This window comes from Leptopilina boulardi, unplaced genomic scaffold (genome assembly GCF_019393585.1).
Source record: "Leptopilina boulardi isolate dan_hultmark-lab unplaced genomic scaffold, ZJU_Lbou_2.1 LbouV2_367, whole genome shotgun sequence".
Classification (NCBI taxonomy): domain Eukaryota; kingdom Metazoa; phylum Arthropoda; class Insecta; order Hymenoptera; family Figitidae; genus Leptopilina; species Leptopilina boulardi.
Genome location: NW_026137937.1, coordinates 1,228,963 through 1,250,533, shown reverse-complemented (window position 1 = coordinate 1,250,533; position 21,571 = coordinate 1,228,963). Strand labels below are relative to the sequence as shown.

Genomic DNA, 21,571 nt, shown 5'->3' with positions numbered 1-21,571 from the left:
TTCATTCATATATATGTATGTGAAACAACAATCAAGAGGAAATTGGTGTAAACGAACGAAAATTCTGTAATTACAATGTTACCGCACATCCGACGCATGTTAAGGAGCAAAGAGAGAGTGGCATCTCGCTTACCTGTTTCGCGTCCTGTTTCTCCTCCTCATGCCGTTGATTCAATGTCGGGTCTTGTAACGATGATACCTCGTAATCAGATAAACGTCTTAGTGCTTTAATTGCGATATGTATCCTCACTGAGCGGTCGCGTGACCATAAGACGAATTTCTCAATCTGCATTATATTGCATTTTCCTTAGCATTTCTTTAAAGTCAGGGAAGTCGTTTATCATTTTCTATGACTACTTCACGTATACAATATTTATCTCAATTGTCCAATTAAACGTTAACTTTCAGATTTAATCTCGCTTTGATTTCTTTTTTTGTTTCATTCAATGATGATTTATTATTCATTATTTATAATTAGTTATTTATTATTCATTACTTGTTATTTTTTATTCCCTTTCCATTATTATTTATCTATTATTTCTTTATATACATTTATTCTTCCTTTTGCTTCTTTAAACATATTCAGGAAAATTACCTTGGAACTTTTGGTTCCAATTGAATCAAGTAGCAAGACAAAAGAAATGCTAAGCTTGAAAAAAATGTTAGTCTAATAACAGTTAGATATAGTAATTTACGTGCGTTTAAAATTTGTCACGTATTTTTCGCTTTATGCTCAAAAGATAAAAATAATGTGCCATGAACCAAAACAACAAAGATTCAAAGACTTTGACCCGTTTATGTATACCTATATAGGCATTTTGGAAGTGAAACAAAACAAAAAAAAAAAGATCAACAACGAAAAATATTTTTTTGCAATTACGACCAGTCGTTAATTGATGTAACGTGAGAATTTCACACAAATTTGTCATGCAATGTCATAAACTCCGTACGGTAAGCGAACATCGAATCAAATGGTTGTTAAACTTGAAATTGAAGACTGTGCTAATCACACGCTGAATAAAGGAAAGTAACCAGTAGACTTTACATTCAGAAAAATATTACGACAAATATTGAAATAACAAATTATAAAATTTTTTAAATTGTACATTAAAATTTACAATTGAAAAATAAAAAGCAAATTCTTTTTACAAGGATTTTTTTGCACAAAAAATTTAAATGAACAAAAATATTTATATTTTACTAAATTTAAAATTGTCATGCCTCGTTATTAATTGCAAAATATTTTCCCGATGTGATAGAAAAGAATTTCAATTTCCTCTAACATTAAATATAAATTAAGTTTACAGTTAATAAACAATAATCACATTTAATAAACTAAATTTACAGTTAATAAACTGTGCTTTTATTAAATAATCAATGTTTCTAGAAAATAATTGTCACGTCATGAAGAAATACTTGTCTTAAGGATATAATAAATGTGAAGTAATAACCAAATGACTAATCATCGAATTCAAGAAGTTGTAATTCATCAATGTCAAAGTGTTAGCAGTCAATTTGAAAATTTGTCACCTCCTTTGAAGTTAACGGAACAACTAAGAGACTTGGCTAGTTAAACACACTAATCGTCTTTACGTGTAATTTTGTGACTCAAACTCTTAAAAATTTTTATACAACCAGTGTACAAAATAAAAATTTTTGCAAAAGAAGAGTTTAAAGGAGTGTCTGTAAACTATATAATATCCAGGGGCATGGACCTCATTACAATTAACGTGGAATTTACAGATAATAAGAAGAACAATAGCTTTTCACGTCAATGCTTATTTCCACTCTATCTTATATACAATGTAACTGCATTTTTCAATTTCACACTTCACTCAGGAGATAAGTTTCTTTGCATCAAGCAAAAAAAATTTTCATGCATAAAATGTGACCTTTTTTTAAAATAAAAAGTGATATTTAAGAAAGGTCTTTTCTTTAAAGCATGAAAAAAATGTCTAATACATTACAAAATTGTTGAAATTATTTGAAACAAAAAGAAACATTTTTTTTAATCAATGAAAATTTTTATAATTTGATAAAAAAAAAATATGTAAGAGAAAACCCATTTTTTTAGTTTTTGAAAGTTTCACTGAATCAAAGAAAAGAAAATCAATGAACTTATTTCTCTAGGAATCATTAAAAAAAAAAAACATTTCTAATTATATAAACTTAAGAATCAATGAAAATTTTGTTGAATCCAAGAAAATTCCATTTATTCTAAACACTGTAAACTGGGCCAAATTTTTAAATAAAAAAATTTTCATTTCACCAAATTTTTATTTGACCGAATTTTGTTTTGTACAAATTTTTATAGTACAGAACTTTTATTTGTTCGAACAAACATTAGATATAAACATATTTCGTATCAAATATAAAAAGTGCGATCATTTACAATTTTCTTGATGAGAAAAATAGGATAAGAATTTGAAAATTTATATTCACTATGACAATTTGTGCAAATAAAAATTGAGTGAAAATATTTTTTCTATTACATCGTTGAACGTAATTGTTGTAAACTTCATCGACTTGTTGAATAAGGAATTTGGATAAATAAAAATTGAATTAAATTACATTTAAAAAAAATTAATGAAAATTCTTTTACATGCACCAGAAAATTTGCCATAAAAAATTCTGTCAAATACTAATTCGAAGAAATGAAAATTTTCCAAGAAGAAAATTCTATTGAAATTCTGTCAAATGAAAATTGCAACAACCACTATTAAATTTAACTAAAAAACATAAAATTGCGTCGAAGAAATGAAAAATCGACAAGGAGAAAATTCTAACCAATGACGAATCACTATAAAATTTTTGACAAAAATAAAAATTGCGTCAAAATAAAAAAATATATTCAGTTAAAGGAACCTTTTTTATCTAGAAAAAAAAAATTGTATTAGTAAACAATATTTTTTCCCCAACCGTAGATAGAACTTCTCGACTAAGACATTTTGCACTACTTTCAAAGACGGACGATCATTATTATAATATATTTCCAACTAAGTTGCACAGATTGGAAGTAAATTATTATCCTATAGAGATAGAGAGAGAAAAAAAAATGTGTTAAAGACAAAATTGCACATTTGACAATGATTTATAGTTGTTGAAGACATGGAAAATCTCTTGAGGGTGCAAAAATAAAAGAATTTAAAGGAAGACAAAGCATGAGAATTTGCATAAGATATATATAATCTTTTTTTTCTTCTTTAAGTCAAGTTATCTTCGCGAACAGAACGACTCCACCTTTCCAGTTAGAAAATATAAAGATTAACGAGAACGCCGGGATGCAAAATTAGTGATGATGGTAAATCGTTTTGCAAACTTAGAAAAAGAAAGAGAGAAAAGAAAAAAAAAGCAGCAAGAGAGGAATGATGAGATTGCAATATAAATTGGCAGGTTAACAATGACTTTTGAGACCTTAACGAGGAGAGCCGAACGTGTTACTAGTTGAATGAGGGCGCCCACAATTTCAGGAAATCGTGGTTTCCTGTGTACACCTTAATCGTTTCACATGCACCTCATCTCACATCGTTCAAAGTGTTTGTGTGTCGATTAGTTATTGGCGGTTGAGGTTAAACTTTGAGCACCACACATGTGTATGTGTATGGATGCTGCAGCCCCTCATTTCTCTCGAACATAAGTTCCTCTTACGAGATGCAACACTTCAACATCAACGGTAAGTTGTAATATTAAAGTAGCGGTACGACTCCAGCAACCTACTAACTGACATATAATTTCTTTTCTGGCAGTTGGAATTTAATACCCAACATACCATTCGTTAAATTTACTCTATTCCATAAGTTCAACGAATTCACACATATACAATTTCATATTTCTCTTGAAATTTTTATTATAAAATAATTATTTCTCATTATATATTTTCTTATTGATTTCTTTCAATTTTTTATATTATTAACTTAATTAAATAATCTTAACTTTTTATGTACTATCTTTATGGTTCCGTATATTATTGGGAAAAAAGTAATAACTATGTGTCTGAAATTCTGAATATTCAAATAAACAAAAAAAATTTGTTTACTACTTTTTTAACTTCAAATTTTATTGCAAAATATTACTTTCTCAAAAATAAATAAATAATTTTTTAAATATTTAATGTACTTTTTTTTATCTTTGTTTATCTTTGTCAAACTTATTCGCTGTTCTTCTATTAACGAGTGAAATTTACAAAAAATTCGCTTCCATAAAAAACTTCTTCCATAAGTGTAGTATCGTCCATAATTAATAGAATAAAGAAAAAAGAGAAATAAAAATTTTTATAAATCAGAAAATTTCTGTTAAATCCATAAAAATTTGTTCATTTGCAAAAATTTTCACAGCAAGAAAAAAGTTTCCTAATTAAATGAAACCAGTTTTAATGACCAAAAAAAAAAAAATACATTTCTTATTACTTTACTGTAATTTAATTGAAACACACAGTAATTATGTAATTAAAATGCAATTAATGTAATTTTCTTTAAAGAAGAATATATCTATGGATTCGGTCTATTTGCGGTGGTCGATTATATTATTTATTCTTCGGATTTTTTTATTAATATTTTATCAAAGGGGAAGCGACGTGTTGGCAACTGTGAAAGTATAAGAGTTCTCGTTCGCACGAGCATGTCAGTATAACGGTATGTGATAGTGCTTCAATAAAAAAAAACAATCTAAGTAATAAGAAGCGTTGGCTAATTGTGAAATATAAGCAATAAGGCATGTTCAATGTCAGTTATATCTCTCGATATATAAGAAAAGTCACCTTTTTTGTTCATTACTCATTTAAAATTTTTAATGAAAAATTTAGCAGCAAAAGCAACAAAAAAAAATATAATAATAATTGTAACAATTTCCAAGGTTATAAAAAAGAAATGATTTTCTTTCAACGCGACTGTGTAAAATCATCTGCAAAAGTGACATAGAACCGATTAGATATGCCCTTCACTTTCTTCAAGACATTTGCAATTAATTGCATCTAACTTCCTCGATTTATATTCAATTTAAATGCAAACAACGAAATTTTTTATTATCATTATTGTTATTATTATTATTATTTTTCTTTTTCTTTTTTAAATATTTATTTATGTAATAATAGTAGACTTTGTATAATATAATAATACAAAACTGTATCGTCGGTATAGAAATATTTTAAAAGGATGGAAAATATATATATATATATATATGGCTATTAAAGGACTTAGATATATAGTACCAGTGTTGTAACTTTAAAAATTTCTAATATCTCTTTCTTCCTTTTTTTCTGCGCATGAAAATATTCTTTCCGGGAACATAAATTTTCAAATGGTATGTGCTCTATATAAGGGTTTTGTGTATAGAATTTTTTTTTCTTTACTATACATTCACCCTCTAGCAACATTTATTTGACTTGATAGTGCGAGAACAATTAATTGTATTTGCAAGGATCCCTATATACTACAGCATTTTAATCGTTTTATGTTTCTCATCTCTTTCTCTTTATCTCCCGTGGCGAGTGAAAAGTCGACCCTCGTGTATGATATTAAGAATATCTCGTAAAGACAACGAGATAAAGGAATATCCTACCAGTCACGTTTTATAATAATTCACTGACCTATGTATATGTATATATATATATATATATATATATAGTTAGAAGAAGTACGCGCTCATAAACGTCCTAATTAGGCACGCGGAATGCATTTAACTTTAAAACCAATAGACATTCTTCATATGCGAGTTTACTTTTCAATATTAATCGATCATCATTTCAATCAATTTCCTTCCACATTTTTATCCAATCGACACTTTATCAAAAATCCTCTGGACAAATCGATTCAGAATCACTTTATATGCTAAGTATTAATATTCGATGAGTGTAAAAAAGTCTTGTGAGTTACATCCTTCTGTTAAATCAATATATTTTTACGAAACTTGTTTGCTTTCTTTCTTTCTTATTTCATAAATTTTTTGTGACTATTTTAGATCACGTGATTAATTTGTTGGACGCTTTTGACGTAAAATACTCAATGAAAAAAAAAAATTTATTTGATTCAAATAATCGATTAGTACGATCAAATAAATATTTCCTTAAACCTACATGGAGAAAAATGGGATTGTTGTGCAAACAATTTTTGGATTGTTGTCAGTAGATTTGTTGATATTACAATTCAAAATGTTAATATTACAATTCGGATTTTTGTCAGTACAAATTTATGTTGTTTTAACAACAATACGAATTTTTTTCGTTTCCGGTCAAAGAATTTTGATTCAGAAGCTGCATGTTCCACAGATTTTAATGCAAATGAAACTGGTGATATGACCTACGGAAATTTGCTATCGATTATTTTAGAAGGCGAAGAAACTGAACAAATTGTATTATACGGATCAAACCTTTCTTAATACAACAAATTTTATTGACGATTTAACAATTTGGTTTTGTTATTTCAACTGTTCCATAACAATTTTCTTTGTTCATCAAACAATACTGTTTGTTCACCGAACAATCCCATTTTAACAATTTTTTTTGTCCTATCAAGAAATAGAACTGATGGTTCTATATTGACAATTCGGAAATGTTGTGTGGACTTAATTTTTAGTAACCACAACAATTTTTTTTCTCCGTGATGATAATTTTTATTTCAGTCATTTAAATTATATTTCTTTCAAATACATACATTATTTCTTTAAATACAGTTTATTTGATTCAAATAAAAATTACTAGATACAAATAAATATTTATTTGATAATAGTCAAGTAACCAATTATTTAAAACGAAATGTTTTTTTTTCAGTGTACTTGGAAATTTTTAGAAAATTCAGATATTAGAAACGATTTTTCTTATTCTTGTAGTTATTTTACACCACAAAATTATTTTTAATATTACATAATATTAAAAAAAAGAAATACTTAAAAAAATGAATTTATTTTAAAGGTATTTTTTTTTTTGAAATAATATTATTTCAGAAGGTTTAATTTTTCAAGCATGAAAAATAGTTTTTTTTCTTATCAATAGCCAGGAAGGAACTTCGAGTGTTTGTCTTTCCACGCTCTGATGATTTTCAGTTGGTTATACTCCATTGTAGGTTTCAAAAATTCACTTTTTTTCATTTACACTTCATTTTTTTTTTATTTACTCTAAATAATTTGATATGAATAAAAATTATTTTGAATAAATAAGTTTTAAAATTAATAAAAATTTATAATTTAAAAATTGTTTTTTAAAACAAATGTTGTTTTGATCATTTTGCGTTTTTTTAAAAAATATTTTACGATGAGAGCAATTACGACAATTAGAATTACAAAGTAGTGCAATAAGTATACGATAAAAGTATAAAAACGGAATTTAACATTGTAATGTTGATGAGAAATTTTTTTGCCCGTAGAGTCTCTTTTTAAATTCAATGTGGAAAAATGATTATTAAAGGAGAGTGCAGTTATTATGAGAATGGTTGTCCACAGTTAGAAGATATTAAATATTGTCTCTTCTTGGGAATAGTGAATGGAGATAGTTCCAGAAACTTGTTTGGATCCCAGAGAAAGCTCTTCTGTTGATGATCATCGTAGAGCGAAGACCAAGTGTAACGACAAGCCAACACCTTCCTGCGCTATAGTTTTATGTGTTCCATCTCTTATAACAAAAGCGCGACGAAGGCTGTGCCAATATAAATGTACGTTTCTTGACCGACACTTAGGATTCCTTTTGTATTCTGCTCGCTCCAAGGATCAAAGAGAAACGACGAGAAGTGTCCGTTAGAGAAATTTATTCCTGTATAGCTTTTAAATCGATTACATCTCTCTCTCTCCCTCGAACGAAAACAATTCAATAATAACATTCAATTTTCATTTATCTTTTTCACATTTTTAACAATGCCGCGTGAGGAAGGAAATATTTTTATAAATTTGCAATTATTTTACAGTCATACTATATAGCTGAGGTACTTGGGTTTTAAGTATATTACTTGTTGTAGCTAGAGTTGTAAATTCAATTTACAGAATGATACAATAATAATTTCTATACTACTACTGCAGTACTACTTTTTTTTTATTCAGTAATTTTATTTTTAAATTGTTTTTTATTCTTATTTTAAAAAAAACTGTACTACTTTTTTCTTTGAATAATTTTATTTAAATTTGTTTTTATTCTTACATATATTTAAAAATCTGGATTTAATTCTTATTAAAAAATTATCATCATTACTCATCCCTTGAAAATTACATTTGGTGACAAATTAAAGTATATTAAGCCTGAATGTTCAAATGAAAGAAATTATTTTTTTGGTTTATACATTTTTTTTAAATTACTACAGCAATGAAAAATAAAAAGATTCATTAAACATTTAATAAATTATTGATTTATTTTTGGATACAGAAACCAAAATTTTATAATAAAATTTGTAATTAAAAAAATAGTAAACAAATTTTTGGCCAATTTGAGCATTCGAAACTTTAGATGTATCTTATTTTCAACTTTTAAAAAATGGACTTAAAAATGTTTATATTTACGAAATTCAAAAATTAATTTAATTAAAAAAAATGATTATTTTAATATTTTATGGTATAAATTTAATTTGTAACGCTTTTTAATACCTCATAATTTACTGCAAATTAATATCAAGGATACTAAATATTTAATATAACAAAAAAATTGCTAATGAGTAAGTACCACTATTGTTTCAGTGTTATTAAATTAATTTAATAATTTTTCTCGTTTCCAATTTTAAAAATAAACTACATGGAAAAAAGGAATTGCTTATAGATGCTAACTGATGTTTGCTATCAGATCTATCAAAATTAGTAACCACAGCTAAATTTTTTGCTATGACAACGAAAAAGTTTGCTATGATAAACAATATCAGTCTTAATATTTAAAAATTTACAGTCACACCAAACTTTTTTGACCCAACAGCAAATTTTTTCGCTGTCCCTATATTAGCTAACGTAATTTGATGTGAAAGCAAATAATTCGCTGCCACAGCAAATTTTTTCTATGCGTGTATGTATATACTACTTCACAGATAAAAAAAGTTTGCTGTGGCAGCGAAATATTTGCTGTCGCAGCAAATTACGTTAGTTAATATAGGGACAGCGAACAAATTTGCTATGGGGTCAAAAAGTTTGCTGTAACAATAAATTTTTCAAAATTAAAACTGATATTGTTTATCACAACAAACTTTTTCCTTGTCATAGCAAAAAAATTTAACTGTGGTTACTAATTTTAATAGATTCGATAGCAAACATCATTTAGCATTTGTCAGCAATTCTTTTTTTTCCGTGTTCTTTGAACTTTATAATATAAACAATTTAGTTGTTAAGAATAAGGGGAAATTGATGGCGAATAATATATCGTAAAGCTTAAAGTGTACAATGAAGAAATTTTTATCTTTATCTTCAAGTAAAAAGCTGGTAATATTTATTACCTAAAAACTAATCAATGTTTAGTATAAATTTTTGAACCATTATATCGACAAAGATTCAAAAATTTAATGATTTTTTAAAAAAAAATTTACATTCAATTCCTCTATATTAAACGTTCTACAGAATTTTTTATAGAATCTTAACAGACGAAAGAACAAAAAATTGGAGCTTAATTTTTTTTTTTTTTTTTTTACAAAGTTCACGTATATTTTTTTATATCTGTCAAATTCTATATAATTTCTATAGAATGTTCTCCTAGAAACAATGAAGAAATTCTATACTAAATGATTCATGAGAATTTCGCTACAAAATCATTCTATACAGTAAAATTCAATACCTACAACTTTTCCGACTCTTTCTATATATACAGGTAAAATGACGAAATTAAAATAGTAAAAATATTTTTTGTTTTTTTTTTTTTTGCTCAGCGAGAAAATGAAAAAGCCTATTCCTCTTTATTTTCTCAATTACTGTGGCAATATATATAATCGTACAAGAAAAATATTTATTGTTCAAAATGAGATGTAATAAAATCCACACCATCGATTTTTCATCTATAGTATATATAGCAAAAGTTTTTGTAAATGCAAATAAAATATGACCTACATAATAATCGTATATATATATATATAAATAATAGAAAAAAAAAGTATGACGATAACAATGAAAAGATGTTCCATCGTAAAAATTATAATAATAAAAATAATATAATAGCAATGTTATTTGGAAAATTGCTAATAGATCAAATGTGAAATGAGTAAAATTGATTATTTTCCGAATTTGTGTGGAATGCCAATGAGGTAAGCAGGCAGCACAAAACACCACAAGTATATATTTTGCTTGAAAGTTAGTTGGAAGTAAATTTCTAAGTGAAGATGGAGAGAAAGAGAGAGAATGAAGACCATAGGAGGTTGTACACGAAGGATGTGTATAGTTCGATCGGCATGTATAACCTTCGAGTGCGGAAGGAATCAGAAAAGGGGAGATACAACAATCCGCGGCAGAAGCGACATCGCTTTACGTCTCTCTTCCTGGAGCAACCCAACCACTGAAGTGGCCGTTTGCGGCGCTAACTATGCACTAATTTGACGCAAATCGCTTCTCAGAGAGCAATGCCTCTCTCTACACTCTTCTCTCTTCACGTGGTATTTGGTGCCGCGGATAATATTTTGCGGTAAAGATATGCGGCTACTCCCTTTTTGTCAGCTTTTTGCCAAGAATCACGAGTGAGCCTTCTATATTAACAAAAATTAATCACCCGTAACGCTTAAAGTAAACCGGGACATTTCAAATTTTTTTTAATTTCTCTTATGTTCATATTTCGAACATTATATAGAGTTTTTAAATATTCCATTGAAATTTAAGAAATATTTCACCAAAAAATATTTTTAATATTCCTATGAAATATACCGTGTAGAAATTGCCCTAACAGGGCCCTTGTAGGAAATGAAACGCCACACCTGATCAGGGCCAAATTAGGACGACCGGTAAATGTGGATTTCCTAATCAGTTGCGGCGTTTCATTCCCTAATAGGGCAAACATATCCGGCCCCGATCTGGACCCTGGCGAAATTTCTGCATGGGATTTGAAACATTTCACATTAAAATATTCGTCTTTTATTCAATTACAATATTAGGAATATTTCAATAAAATAAATGGAAAGAATACCTACTTTAAATTAATCATTATTATCAAATAAATATATTATTTCAGTAAATTAAAAGCTATTTGTTTCAAATATAGAAATTATTAGTTCAAATACAGTTTATTTTATTCAAATAAAAATTATTTGGTTCAAGTAAATATTTATTTAATATAATAGTCAAATAATAGATTATTTATTGAAATTAAATAATATTTTTTACAGTGTATTATCTTAGATTTTTAATTCTTTTGTTTCAGTAAAAATATATCTCAAATTATTCAAAGAAATAAATTTGAAACAAAGAGATTTTCTCTCTAGTTATTCTCTAAAATATTTATTAAAATATTTTATTTAACAATTTATTTTACAAACAAATACTATTTAATTCACTTAAATAATAATTAATTGATACAAATAAAAATGTAAAATTGATATAATATTCAAGCAATTGATTATTATTTGAATCAAATAATTAATAAAGTGATTTTTTTTCATTGTAAAATACAAGTCAAATGTTTTCTAATTAATAATTTCTATATTGCTAAAAAAAAAAAATTCATTTTCAAACGATAACAGGTATTAGGAAGAATTGAAGGTGAATTACTTGGAAGTTGATCTATTTTTATTCAACTATCAGTTCCGTCGATATTTTTTGTATACGCAGTTAAGCGCTTTCGCTTTAGCCCTTCATTTAATTTTTCCCTAGGATTTCCTTCGCAGTTTTCATATATAGGGGGGCGTAACCAGTAAATGATGGCCATTTACCAGTTAATAAGGAAATAAGAATTTATAAATTACATCACCTTCTATCTATATGGAATTTCTAACCAAGTTCAATTATGCAATTACAGTGCATAAAATAAATTACTATTGGTTGAGTTCTTACCCCCTCCCCCTCACCGTAAGGTTATAATTTCATTGTATAATATTTCTTTATATAAATATTATATATTTTTATATAAACAAAAATTTTTTAAATTTTAATTTCACAAAGACGTGAATTTTATTTGAAAGATGAATAATGAAGAAAATTTGTCTTTAAAGTGTCGGCTAGAGCAAAGGAGCATAAATATTTTATCTTCGGAATTTCCGCGAAAATATCAACCCTACTGGTTTTTTTTTTTTTTTTTTTTAAAGTGCAAAACGATTATTTGAAGAACAGAGTCATGAATCAGAAAGAGATTCTTCTAAAGGGCTCAAATACGATGGTTATTTCCGACATGGAAATTGCGAAATTTACTGAAGCATAGAAGATTGCAGTAGCTAAGAGTCTCAAGAATGAATCAACCCCTCTATATTTTTATTTAATCTGTGAAATTGAAAACTATTATTTAATGTATACGTTCTGTCACACGAGAATATAAAAAACTTTATAACTTATTCTTTTCAATACAAAATTATATAGGAGATATCGAACAAAAATTTTATGACTAGAAAAAATTCTCTAAAATTTTACTTCACAGAAAAAGTTTTTTTTTTTTTTCTATAAAGACAAAAAAAATGTCTGCAAAGATATATTTTTCCATAGAATTGTTAATACGATTTTTATAATTTTATCGTTAATTTATTTTTAATTTTCATTTTTTAAACTGATTAAAAAAAAAAGTTGAAAACAATAAAAATTCATTAAAAAGGAATTCATAATTCGTATACAGTAGAATAAGATTTAAATGGTCAGACACATTAAAGAATACTTCACTAGATTTTACGTCTCCTTTCACTATATTACGTCTGACTAAACAAAAATCATTCTACTGCATGAAATTTGCATTTAATCGAAATTTGTCAAAAATTGAAATTTTTTTTTTTATATAAATTCAACAGAAACAATTTTTCATGTAAAATTTTTATAAATATATATTTATAAGAATTTCGTTAAAATGTCTTTTAGCAAAGATAATGAATACTTGCGTATTCCTATGGAAATGAATAATTAAATGAGTAATTAAAGAACGTCAACTGTAAAACTCAACAATGCCGTTCGTTTGAACCGCAACACTTTTTTTTCGACATTGATGAAACGAAGCATTCATTTCCTAAGTCATTTAGTTTAGCTATCTCATTTACTCGAACGAAGCAAATCACTCCTCCCTCAGCATAATGTAATCTAAGCTGCGGTTACTTACTCTAAATCTAAATTAACCAAGACAGTTTATTCAAATCAACTTATAGACTCTAACGTATCATTAAATTCCACTGCGTGATTTCTTTGCTATATATATATATATATAGTAATAGCAATGTGATTTTTTACACGAAGAAAAATGGGATTGTTGTGCAAACAATTTTTGGATTGTTGTCAGCTTTGTTCAGTTTGCAATTCCGTACAGTTGCAGAAGCAAACTCTCTGTCGATTTCTGATGGAACAATCCGGATATGTTCAGCTGACAGGTTTATTGTTCCATGTCACGTGGTCATCTTGAATTCTCGCAAACTGGCGTGCAGACCGTCGTGTCTTTTGCTTCTGGCACATGTGCCACTTTTGCTTTTATTATTACTTTTTTTTAAAATGACAAAGTACTGTTAAATAATGAATCCGGTTAAAGTGAGAAATCTATTGCAAGTGTAGTGAATGGATGAAGATACAATTTTATTGTTTATCGGTAAGTTATAATCGGTTACTATTGAACATAACCTCACCTTAAAAAACACAAAAAGGCATATTAAATATTATTTAACAACAAATTTCAACTCAAAATAATTTTTTCGTTTCAGGTCAAAGAATTTGATTCAGAAGCTGCATGTTCCACAGATTTTAATGCAAATGAAACAGGTGATATGACCTACGGAAATTTGCTATCGATTATTTTAGAAGGCGAAAAGAAACTGAACAAATTGTATTAGACGGATCAAAGCTTTGTTAATAAAACAAATTGTATTGCCGATTTAACAATTTAGTTTTGTTACTTTAACTGTTCCATAACAATTTTCTTTGTTCGTCATACAATTCTGTTTGTTCACCGAACAATCCCATTTTAACAATTTTTTTTGTCCTAACAAGAAATAGAACTGCTGGTTTTATATTGACAATCCGAAAATGTTGTGTGAACTTAATTTCTAGTAACCACAACAATTTTTTTTCTCCGTGTATAAGTAAAACATGAAATTGTTTTTAAATAAAAATTATCAATAACCAAAAAGAAAATTTTCAATTTTTGTTATTTAAAATTAATCTTCTTCTTTCACTTCAACTCTTTAATAAAGAATTATTCATTTGATATAAAAGAATTCTCTTCAATTACAGTGTGAATTTTATTTAAATCAAAGAAATCTTTTCTTTAACGAAATTTTATATTTGACCATATAGCAATAATTTATTAATTTAAAATTTTATCAAAATTTATTTAATTTAAAAAGAGAGTTTGTTTAATTCTTTAATTCAAAGAAAAAATGTTTCAAAGATAATTTTTTTTACATCCAAAGAAATAATGGAATTTCTTTTGAATTAAGCAGTTTTAGTCAAAGAAAATGTTTTTTTTTTTTTAAAAAAGAACAAAATTTTTCTTCTCGCACAAATATCAAGAAAATAATTTTAGAATCAAAGTTAAAATATTTTACAAATTTTATTATTTGTAATAATTTTTTTTCACTTGAAGTGCTTAAACAAAAATTTATTTAGAATTGAAAATTGGCTCATTTCTGAAACTAATTATTGTTTAAAATGCACATATAAACAACATGACGAAAAGAATATGTGACAGTAAACTATGTTATAGAACTAGCTGTAAATTAACCACATCAAGTTTCGTTCCAGTTTGTATCTACCTACTATGTCTAGTATAAATGTATATATGTATATGTTGATGTGTTGTGATGCACACAGCATCACTGATGTATATTACACAAGGCATACGAACCCAGTTACAACTAGATCGCTTGAGATCGTTTCCTCTCTCGCGGTATAAAGCATGCAAACCAGTGCACGATTCTTCCGAAGACTGTGGTTAATGTCCCGTTTGATTGGTCGCCTAGGCGGTAAGCGAACTTAAGAATCGAATCGAACCGTTCTATAGTTCTTGCAAACTCTAAACCATCGATCCGTCTCCTCTCATTCTTCTTTTTTTTCACTTCTTTTTATCCGTTTCTTTCTCAGGTGGGAACCACCTTTTTATTACCGTAATCTCAATTTTGTAAAACAACTTCTTCCGTACCTGTTTACACTTTTCATGACAAATGAACTCTCTCTCTCTCTCTCTCTCTTTCTCTCATTTTTCATCAATTGCAGTTAAAAAAAATTTTTTTTTTTTAAATTTGTAGTTGCAAAAAAAAAAAAAGTTTTTTAATTTAATAACTAGAAAATTTTGCAAAACAACTTTTTAATAGTGATGTCAATAAAATATTGTCAAAGTTGATTATTTCAATGTGTAGAAAATAAAAATTGAAAAAAAATTCAATTTCTGATATTTTCAAATAAAAATAAAATTCCATTTGTTCAACGTACTTTAATAATTTTTAGTCTAAGAGTATTTAAAATTACTCTCTAAATCTGAATTAGTTAAAAATAATTACTCTTAAAATTTGAATTAGTGAAAATTTCTACTAATTTTTAGTCATTTTTAACTAAAATTTTAGAAAAAATAAGACATTACTAAATCAAATAATAAGATTTGACTAAAAATTAGTGAAAATTTCTACTAATTTGAATTAGTGAACGAATTATTACTTATTCAAATTCAGAGAGTGTAGTAAAATTTTTGCTGACTTATAAATTATTTCATCAATTGGTTAAAAATAACTAATTACTTGTGAAATGTAATAATTTTCAGTTGAACAATAACTGAAAAAAGTGAAATTTTACTATTTGAATTAGTTATCAGAAATTTTAGTTATTTTGACATACCTAACCGAAAGGTGAATTTAACTAAAAATTATAGTTATTTTTAATTAATTAATTATAAGAAATATTGAGCTACCTATCCACATTAGTAAGAATTTTTAATAATTTTTAGTAAAATATTATATTTTTTTACTGAAGTTTTAGTAAAATGTGACTAAAAACTAAAAAAGATTTTAGTAAAAATTCTTACTAATTTAAATTATATTGTAACTCACTTTTTACTAATTCCAATTTAAAGAGTAATTACTCTTGACTTATAATTGTTTATTCCACTTTTAAACGACATACTTTTAAAAATAAGCTTTCGCTTTTTTAACTCAAAAATTCTATTTTTAGGACATCAAATTATGTTAATACTTTGTATTTAAAAAAAAAAGTAGTGAAATTTGAAACTAGAAAACATAATTTTTTCCCATTAAAATGAGAGCGTTTATTAAAAAGTTTATCAAGAATGTGGAGAAAATATTGTTGTTCTTTTTTTTTCTAATTAGCTCACTATGTCAGGAATTCACTTCCTCTGAATCTGATTGTGAAAAACGCACTTTTAGGACAATTTCTCGGATTAAAGTGATAGCATATATATATTCATATACTTTTTCCCTCCGTTCACACTCTCTACATCTAAATTAGTGAAATATCACTGATTAACAGTGCCAAGTCGTTTAATGTAACCTTCAGTTTAAAAAAAAAAAATTTCCTTTATAATTTCAGTGCAGTTTTCACCTGCACTTTTATCATCATTATCATCATCATTATCAAACTTGTTCCCACAGCAATAGAGAACCAACTTTTAACCGTTTAAAATTAGAAATTTTTTTTTTTCTTATTTATAACTTTATAAACTTTTAAAAATAAAAGAGAATACGAGAAATATGTTGCAAAGCGTAGTTCACTGGAGAATGTATATTGAAAAGAAAGAGATTCAATCAACTCGCAAGTATCGCGTCTGACCAATTGAGACTTATTCTACTGCACGAAATCACATTTACTCATTCCACTGAATCAACTGCGTTCGGAAAATCGAAATTTAAATCACAATTTACAATTTCATTTTTTTTTCAAATTTACAGATTAGAATATATAAATTTCAAATTTAAATCAAAATTTTATTATTAAAAATAGTCTTCACTTATGTAATAGAAGTACACAAAAAATAATTCCCTGATTTCAAAGTTTATTGATAATATTTTGAAAAATCGTCAACTAATAAAATTTAATGAAAATAGTATTTACTAATGTAAATTATTAATTATGTATAATAAATATTTAATATAGATAAAACTGATAAGATTTTATAAAGAAAAATTACACTAATTTTGTAACCTTTTCACACTGTAGGTACAGGAAATAATAATAATTATAGTTGTGACTGTGAGGTTCATAGGCACAAGCAACAACAATTTCAAAGTACCTATTATACCTTTGTCATGAATATAATTATAATATCCGGTAAAACTATTTCCTAAAAAAAACTTCTATTTCCTATATGCCTAAAATATTCTTTTACAATGTATTTCAGATTAATACAAAAATTTTTGTTAGAAATTTTTTGCAGTCAATGATTTAAAAAAAATTATCACTTTTTTACTAAATTTTATTCTTTAAGAGAATTACTAATTTTATATTTTTACTACTTTTTAGTAGTTTTTATATATTTATAGTATTGAACTCAATTACATGAAGAGAAATTTTTTATTTCCGTTCATTTGAGACAAAAAGAAAATTTTTAATTAATTAAAAGCTCACACTAATTTAAAAGTATCAAATTGATACCAAAAATATCAAATTAATATAAAAAATTGTATCAATTTGATATTTTTAAATTACTCTCTAAATCTGAATTAGTAAAAATGTTTACTAATTTACATTAGTGACTCACCTTTTGCTTTAGAATTAGTAAAATTTTACTAATTGTTAGTAAAAGTTACTAATAATTAGTAAAATTTTACAAATTGAGAAGCACAAAGTGAGTCTCTAATTCAAATTAGTAAACTTTTTTACTAATTCAGATTTAGAGAGTAGTGTGAGTATATTTGTCTCAAGAACCTAATAACTTTTTATTTGTTTTAAATAAAATATTCTATTTAGCACAAATAAGGTTTTATTTAGCATAAATAAAATTTTTATTTAACACAAATAAGATTTTATTTAGCAAAGATAAAATTTTTACTCAGCATAAATAAAATTTTTATTTACATCAAATAAAATTTATTTGAAACAAATAAATATTTATATGGCTCGGAGACAAAAATATATATTTTCTCTAAGTGTATAGACGATTTTTTATTTGTCATTAGTATTATCTTTATTCAACTGAATAAAATAAATTAACTATTTTAGTCACTAATACTAAAAATAAAAATTTATTTTATTCAAGTAATCGGTTACCTACTACATATTTACTTGAATAAAATTTCAAATTTTTCTTTTCGAAACAATTATTATTTAATTGATTCAAATATAATTACAGATTATAAATAACAAAATTTCCTTAACAGACTAAATTTTCTATTTAGGAATATTAAAATGAAAATTCAAATCACTAATTTGATAAAAAAAAAAAATTGTCAACTACAAGAGGCAATTAATCGACAAAAATCCGTAATTACATAAAAGCAATTACTCAAAACTCAGAACCACTTGTTGCACTCATATTTCTCGTATATCGTATCACAAAATAGCAACAAAACACAATCACTTACGATTTGAACACACGAATTTTCCTCAATCCCTCCATGATTTTTTGTTGTTGTTGTGTATCACTTTTTAGTCCCTTTAAAAGAAAGAAAAAAGTTTCTTTTCTAGAACACTGAACAAAAAAAAAAAACGTATATTTTCTTTCGTCAAAAGAAAAAATTAAATCCAAAATCACAGCACTCTGTTCGTTAGAAAATAAAAAAAAAAAATTAGAGTCCGCACTGTTCAAAAGAAATTAAACATGAGCTTTTTTTTTAATCCTTGTTTCACAGAAATGAATTCAAGATCCAAAATGTTTTGGGAAAGAAGAAATTAGATTTAATGATTTGGACTCGAGTAAAACGCAACGCGAATTGTTTTGTTACTCGAAATGAGCGTTAGGATAAGATCCTCTCATCTGGCGTTGAGGAAAAGTGGGAGAAAAAGAGGAGGAGGTCCCGTGAGAGGATGCTCGCAGAGTCGAGCACTGCGCCGTAATGACATGGTCTAGGAGATGCCAGTCAGTTTTGTAATAACGCCGGTAAAAAGTGAATTTCCCGAGGTGGGGAAACGTGCCTAGGGCCAATCGGAGGGCTTCACTTACGCTGTATATCCAATCAGAGCGCGACATTCCAAAGTTCTTCTGACTATCAAATCAAAAGGGGTCCTATCCTGATTGCACATAATCCTTATTGCTGACCCAGCATCATAGATATTACATTATTTCACTATATATACATATACATGCGAGACCAGGTGATGTAATGGAGACTCCTACTTCATTTGAATCTTGAAAGAGGATCGTCTTTAAGGTCAAATGTCGAATAAAAAGGAATCCGGACTTTTACACATACAACTTTATATCCAAAGATTTAGTGGTAACAATGTTAACAGCATCCTTTCTTGAAAGGAATAATGTAATGATCCTTCAGAAATATTTTCCCTTACAGGAACGATTCAATTTAAAGCTTTTTGAATTAATAGTTTTAATCGCTGGTGTGCACAAATATTGTCAAGGAAATATATCCAAGTAGAACGTAATATTATCTCTCTAAACCTGAATCAGTGAAATTCCACTGAACATCAGTGAGTCTATTCTCCCGATATCTATCAGTGAAATTTCACTGAAAATCAGTTAAAAATTACTTAAATATCAGTGAAAAATAACTGATATTTCAATCATTTTTAACTGATTTTCAGTGAAAATTCACATGGAAGATTCGTATAATATTAAGATGTAACATATTACAGTAATATTTAAATTTCCGCCTTAAGGTTACACGTAATATTAAGGGATAATTTTGGTGGAATATTACATAATGTAATACTGAGAGACTTCTTGTTTTAAGAAAAAAATCTCGCTAGTGGGAATCGAACTCTGAACGTTTCGCACACGAGTCGGAAGTGTTAATCAATGAACCAACATTAGGGTGCATTACAAAATATACTTACTCTCTAAATTTGAATCAGTGAGATTTCACTGACGAAATATTTGGAATTTAGCAACTGAATTAGTTCAGTGAAATTTCCACTGAAATTTAGTCACATTTCACTGAAAATCAGTAGATTTATTACTGTTTGAAACAGTCAAATCTGTTTTACCAATTAATGATAATGCAGATTTGACTATTTGAATCAATAATAATTCTACTGATTTTCAGTGAAAAGTAACTAAATTTTAAATCAGACTGGTTTGACTCGGTTGAGACTAAAATTAAATTTCGACCTCAAAATATTGTTTTTCGAAGAATTTTAGACGATACGTATTTTTTTGTTCAGCCGAAACATTTTTTTCAGAAAGATATAAGGATTTTCATTTTCAAAGTCTGAAACGTCGTTTATCTAAACTTTAAGGAAAAAAAACTTTAAATTAAAAATAACTCAAAAACCCCACTTTTTTTTTGCTCAAAATTTTTTTATGGATTGTCTTCACCGTGAAGAATATTTTCTATAAGAATTTAACTTGTGCCCTTTTCTGGTATAGAAAAGAAAAAATTTTTTAATTTTTTTAAAAAAATTTCTTTAATAAAAGTTGTTCCGCTTTAAAAGATATATGAAAAAATGTCTGTTAGCCTTTTGCGTTTTCACAATAAAATTTTTAAAAAAATTAATACTCATATTTATTATTTTCTAGTATCAGTAACAATACTATGTAATAAATCTTATTTAAAAATATTTTTTTGGTTTTTTTCCATAATAACATGTTAATTGTTAATTAATTCTAATTAGTTGTCAAAAAGTAACTATTAATTTTAAAAAAAACTCTAAATCTTTGACAAAAGAAACTTTATTTTACTCTTTTACACTTGTATATGTTGATATATGCCCCATGATCATTTTATTAGTTGAAACAAATATATTTAATTTGTAAAACCAAATAAAATGTCTTTTTAAAATACTTTAGTATGTTTTTGTCAAAAAAAATTTTCAAATTATTTCCTTTTCACTTTATATTTGTAAAATATGAGAAAAAAATTTATTTGATTTGAATATTCAATTATATACTATTATCAAATAAATATTTACTAGAACCATATAATTTTTATCTGGTACCACAACACATCAATTGACGCCCCACCAAATTTTGGCCACATTCTGCTGAAGAATACAAATCTTTTTGATATATTGCGCATTTACTTCTACACTCTCCTTGTCCACTTTTACAATAGGCGGCTAACAAAAAAAAATACAGTTTTTTAACTACACTTTTGTCAAAAATTATGCCACCATCTCTTTCTTTGATAATTGTAAAAATAAATTTTAAATGTGAAAAATTTAAAAAAACTACACTGAGAAAAAAGGTTTGAGCTGACAACCAAATATTTCATTCAATATATGTGCAACTAAAATTTTTTGGTTGACACAACTAAACTTTAGTTGACAACAACCAAAGTTTGTTTCAGACGACTAAATAAGAAAATGAAAAAGAATTTGGTAGTCTCAACCAAACTTTGGTTGATGTCAACTAAAGTTTAGTTGTGTCAACCAAAAAATTTTAGTGGCACATATATTAAATGAAATATTT

General features: G+C 26.5%; 2 protein-coding genes across 5 annotated transcripts in view; one reads left to right on the top strand and one right to left on the bottom strand.

Moving 5' to 3' along the window:
- Window positions 1-21,571, bottom strand: part of LOC127287013 (uncharacterized) — a 216,237-nt gene that overhangs the window by 119,433 nt on the left and 75,233 nt on the right. For 2 of the 3 annotated variants that reach the window (XM_051313706.1, XM_051313707.1), the window contains exon 1: window positions 18,573-19,032. The exons of the other annotated variant lie outside the window; for it this stretch is intronic. In XM_051313706.1, the coding sequence (XP_051169663.1) occupies window positions 18,573-18,607 (35 nt within the window). In that variant the 5' untranslated portion in view covers window positions 18,608-19,032. Of the gene's footprint in view, window positions 1-18,572; window positions 19,033-21,571 lie in introns of those variants that run through there. 3 annotated transcript variants of the gene reach the window in all.
- The window catches only part of LOC127287022 (uncharacterized), a 442,987-nt gene that overhangs the window by 391,493 nt on the left and 29,923 nt on the right, over window positions 1-21,571 (top strand). The gene's annotated exons all lie outside the window — the stretch shown is intronic.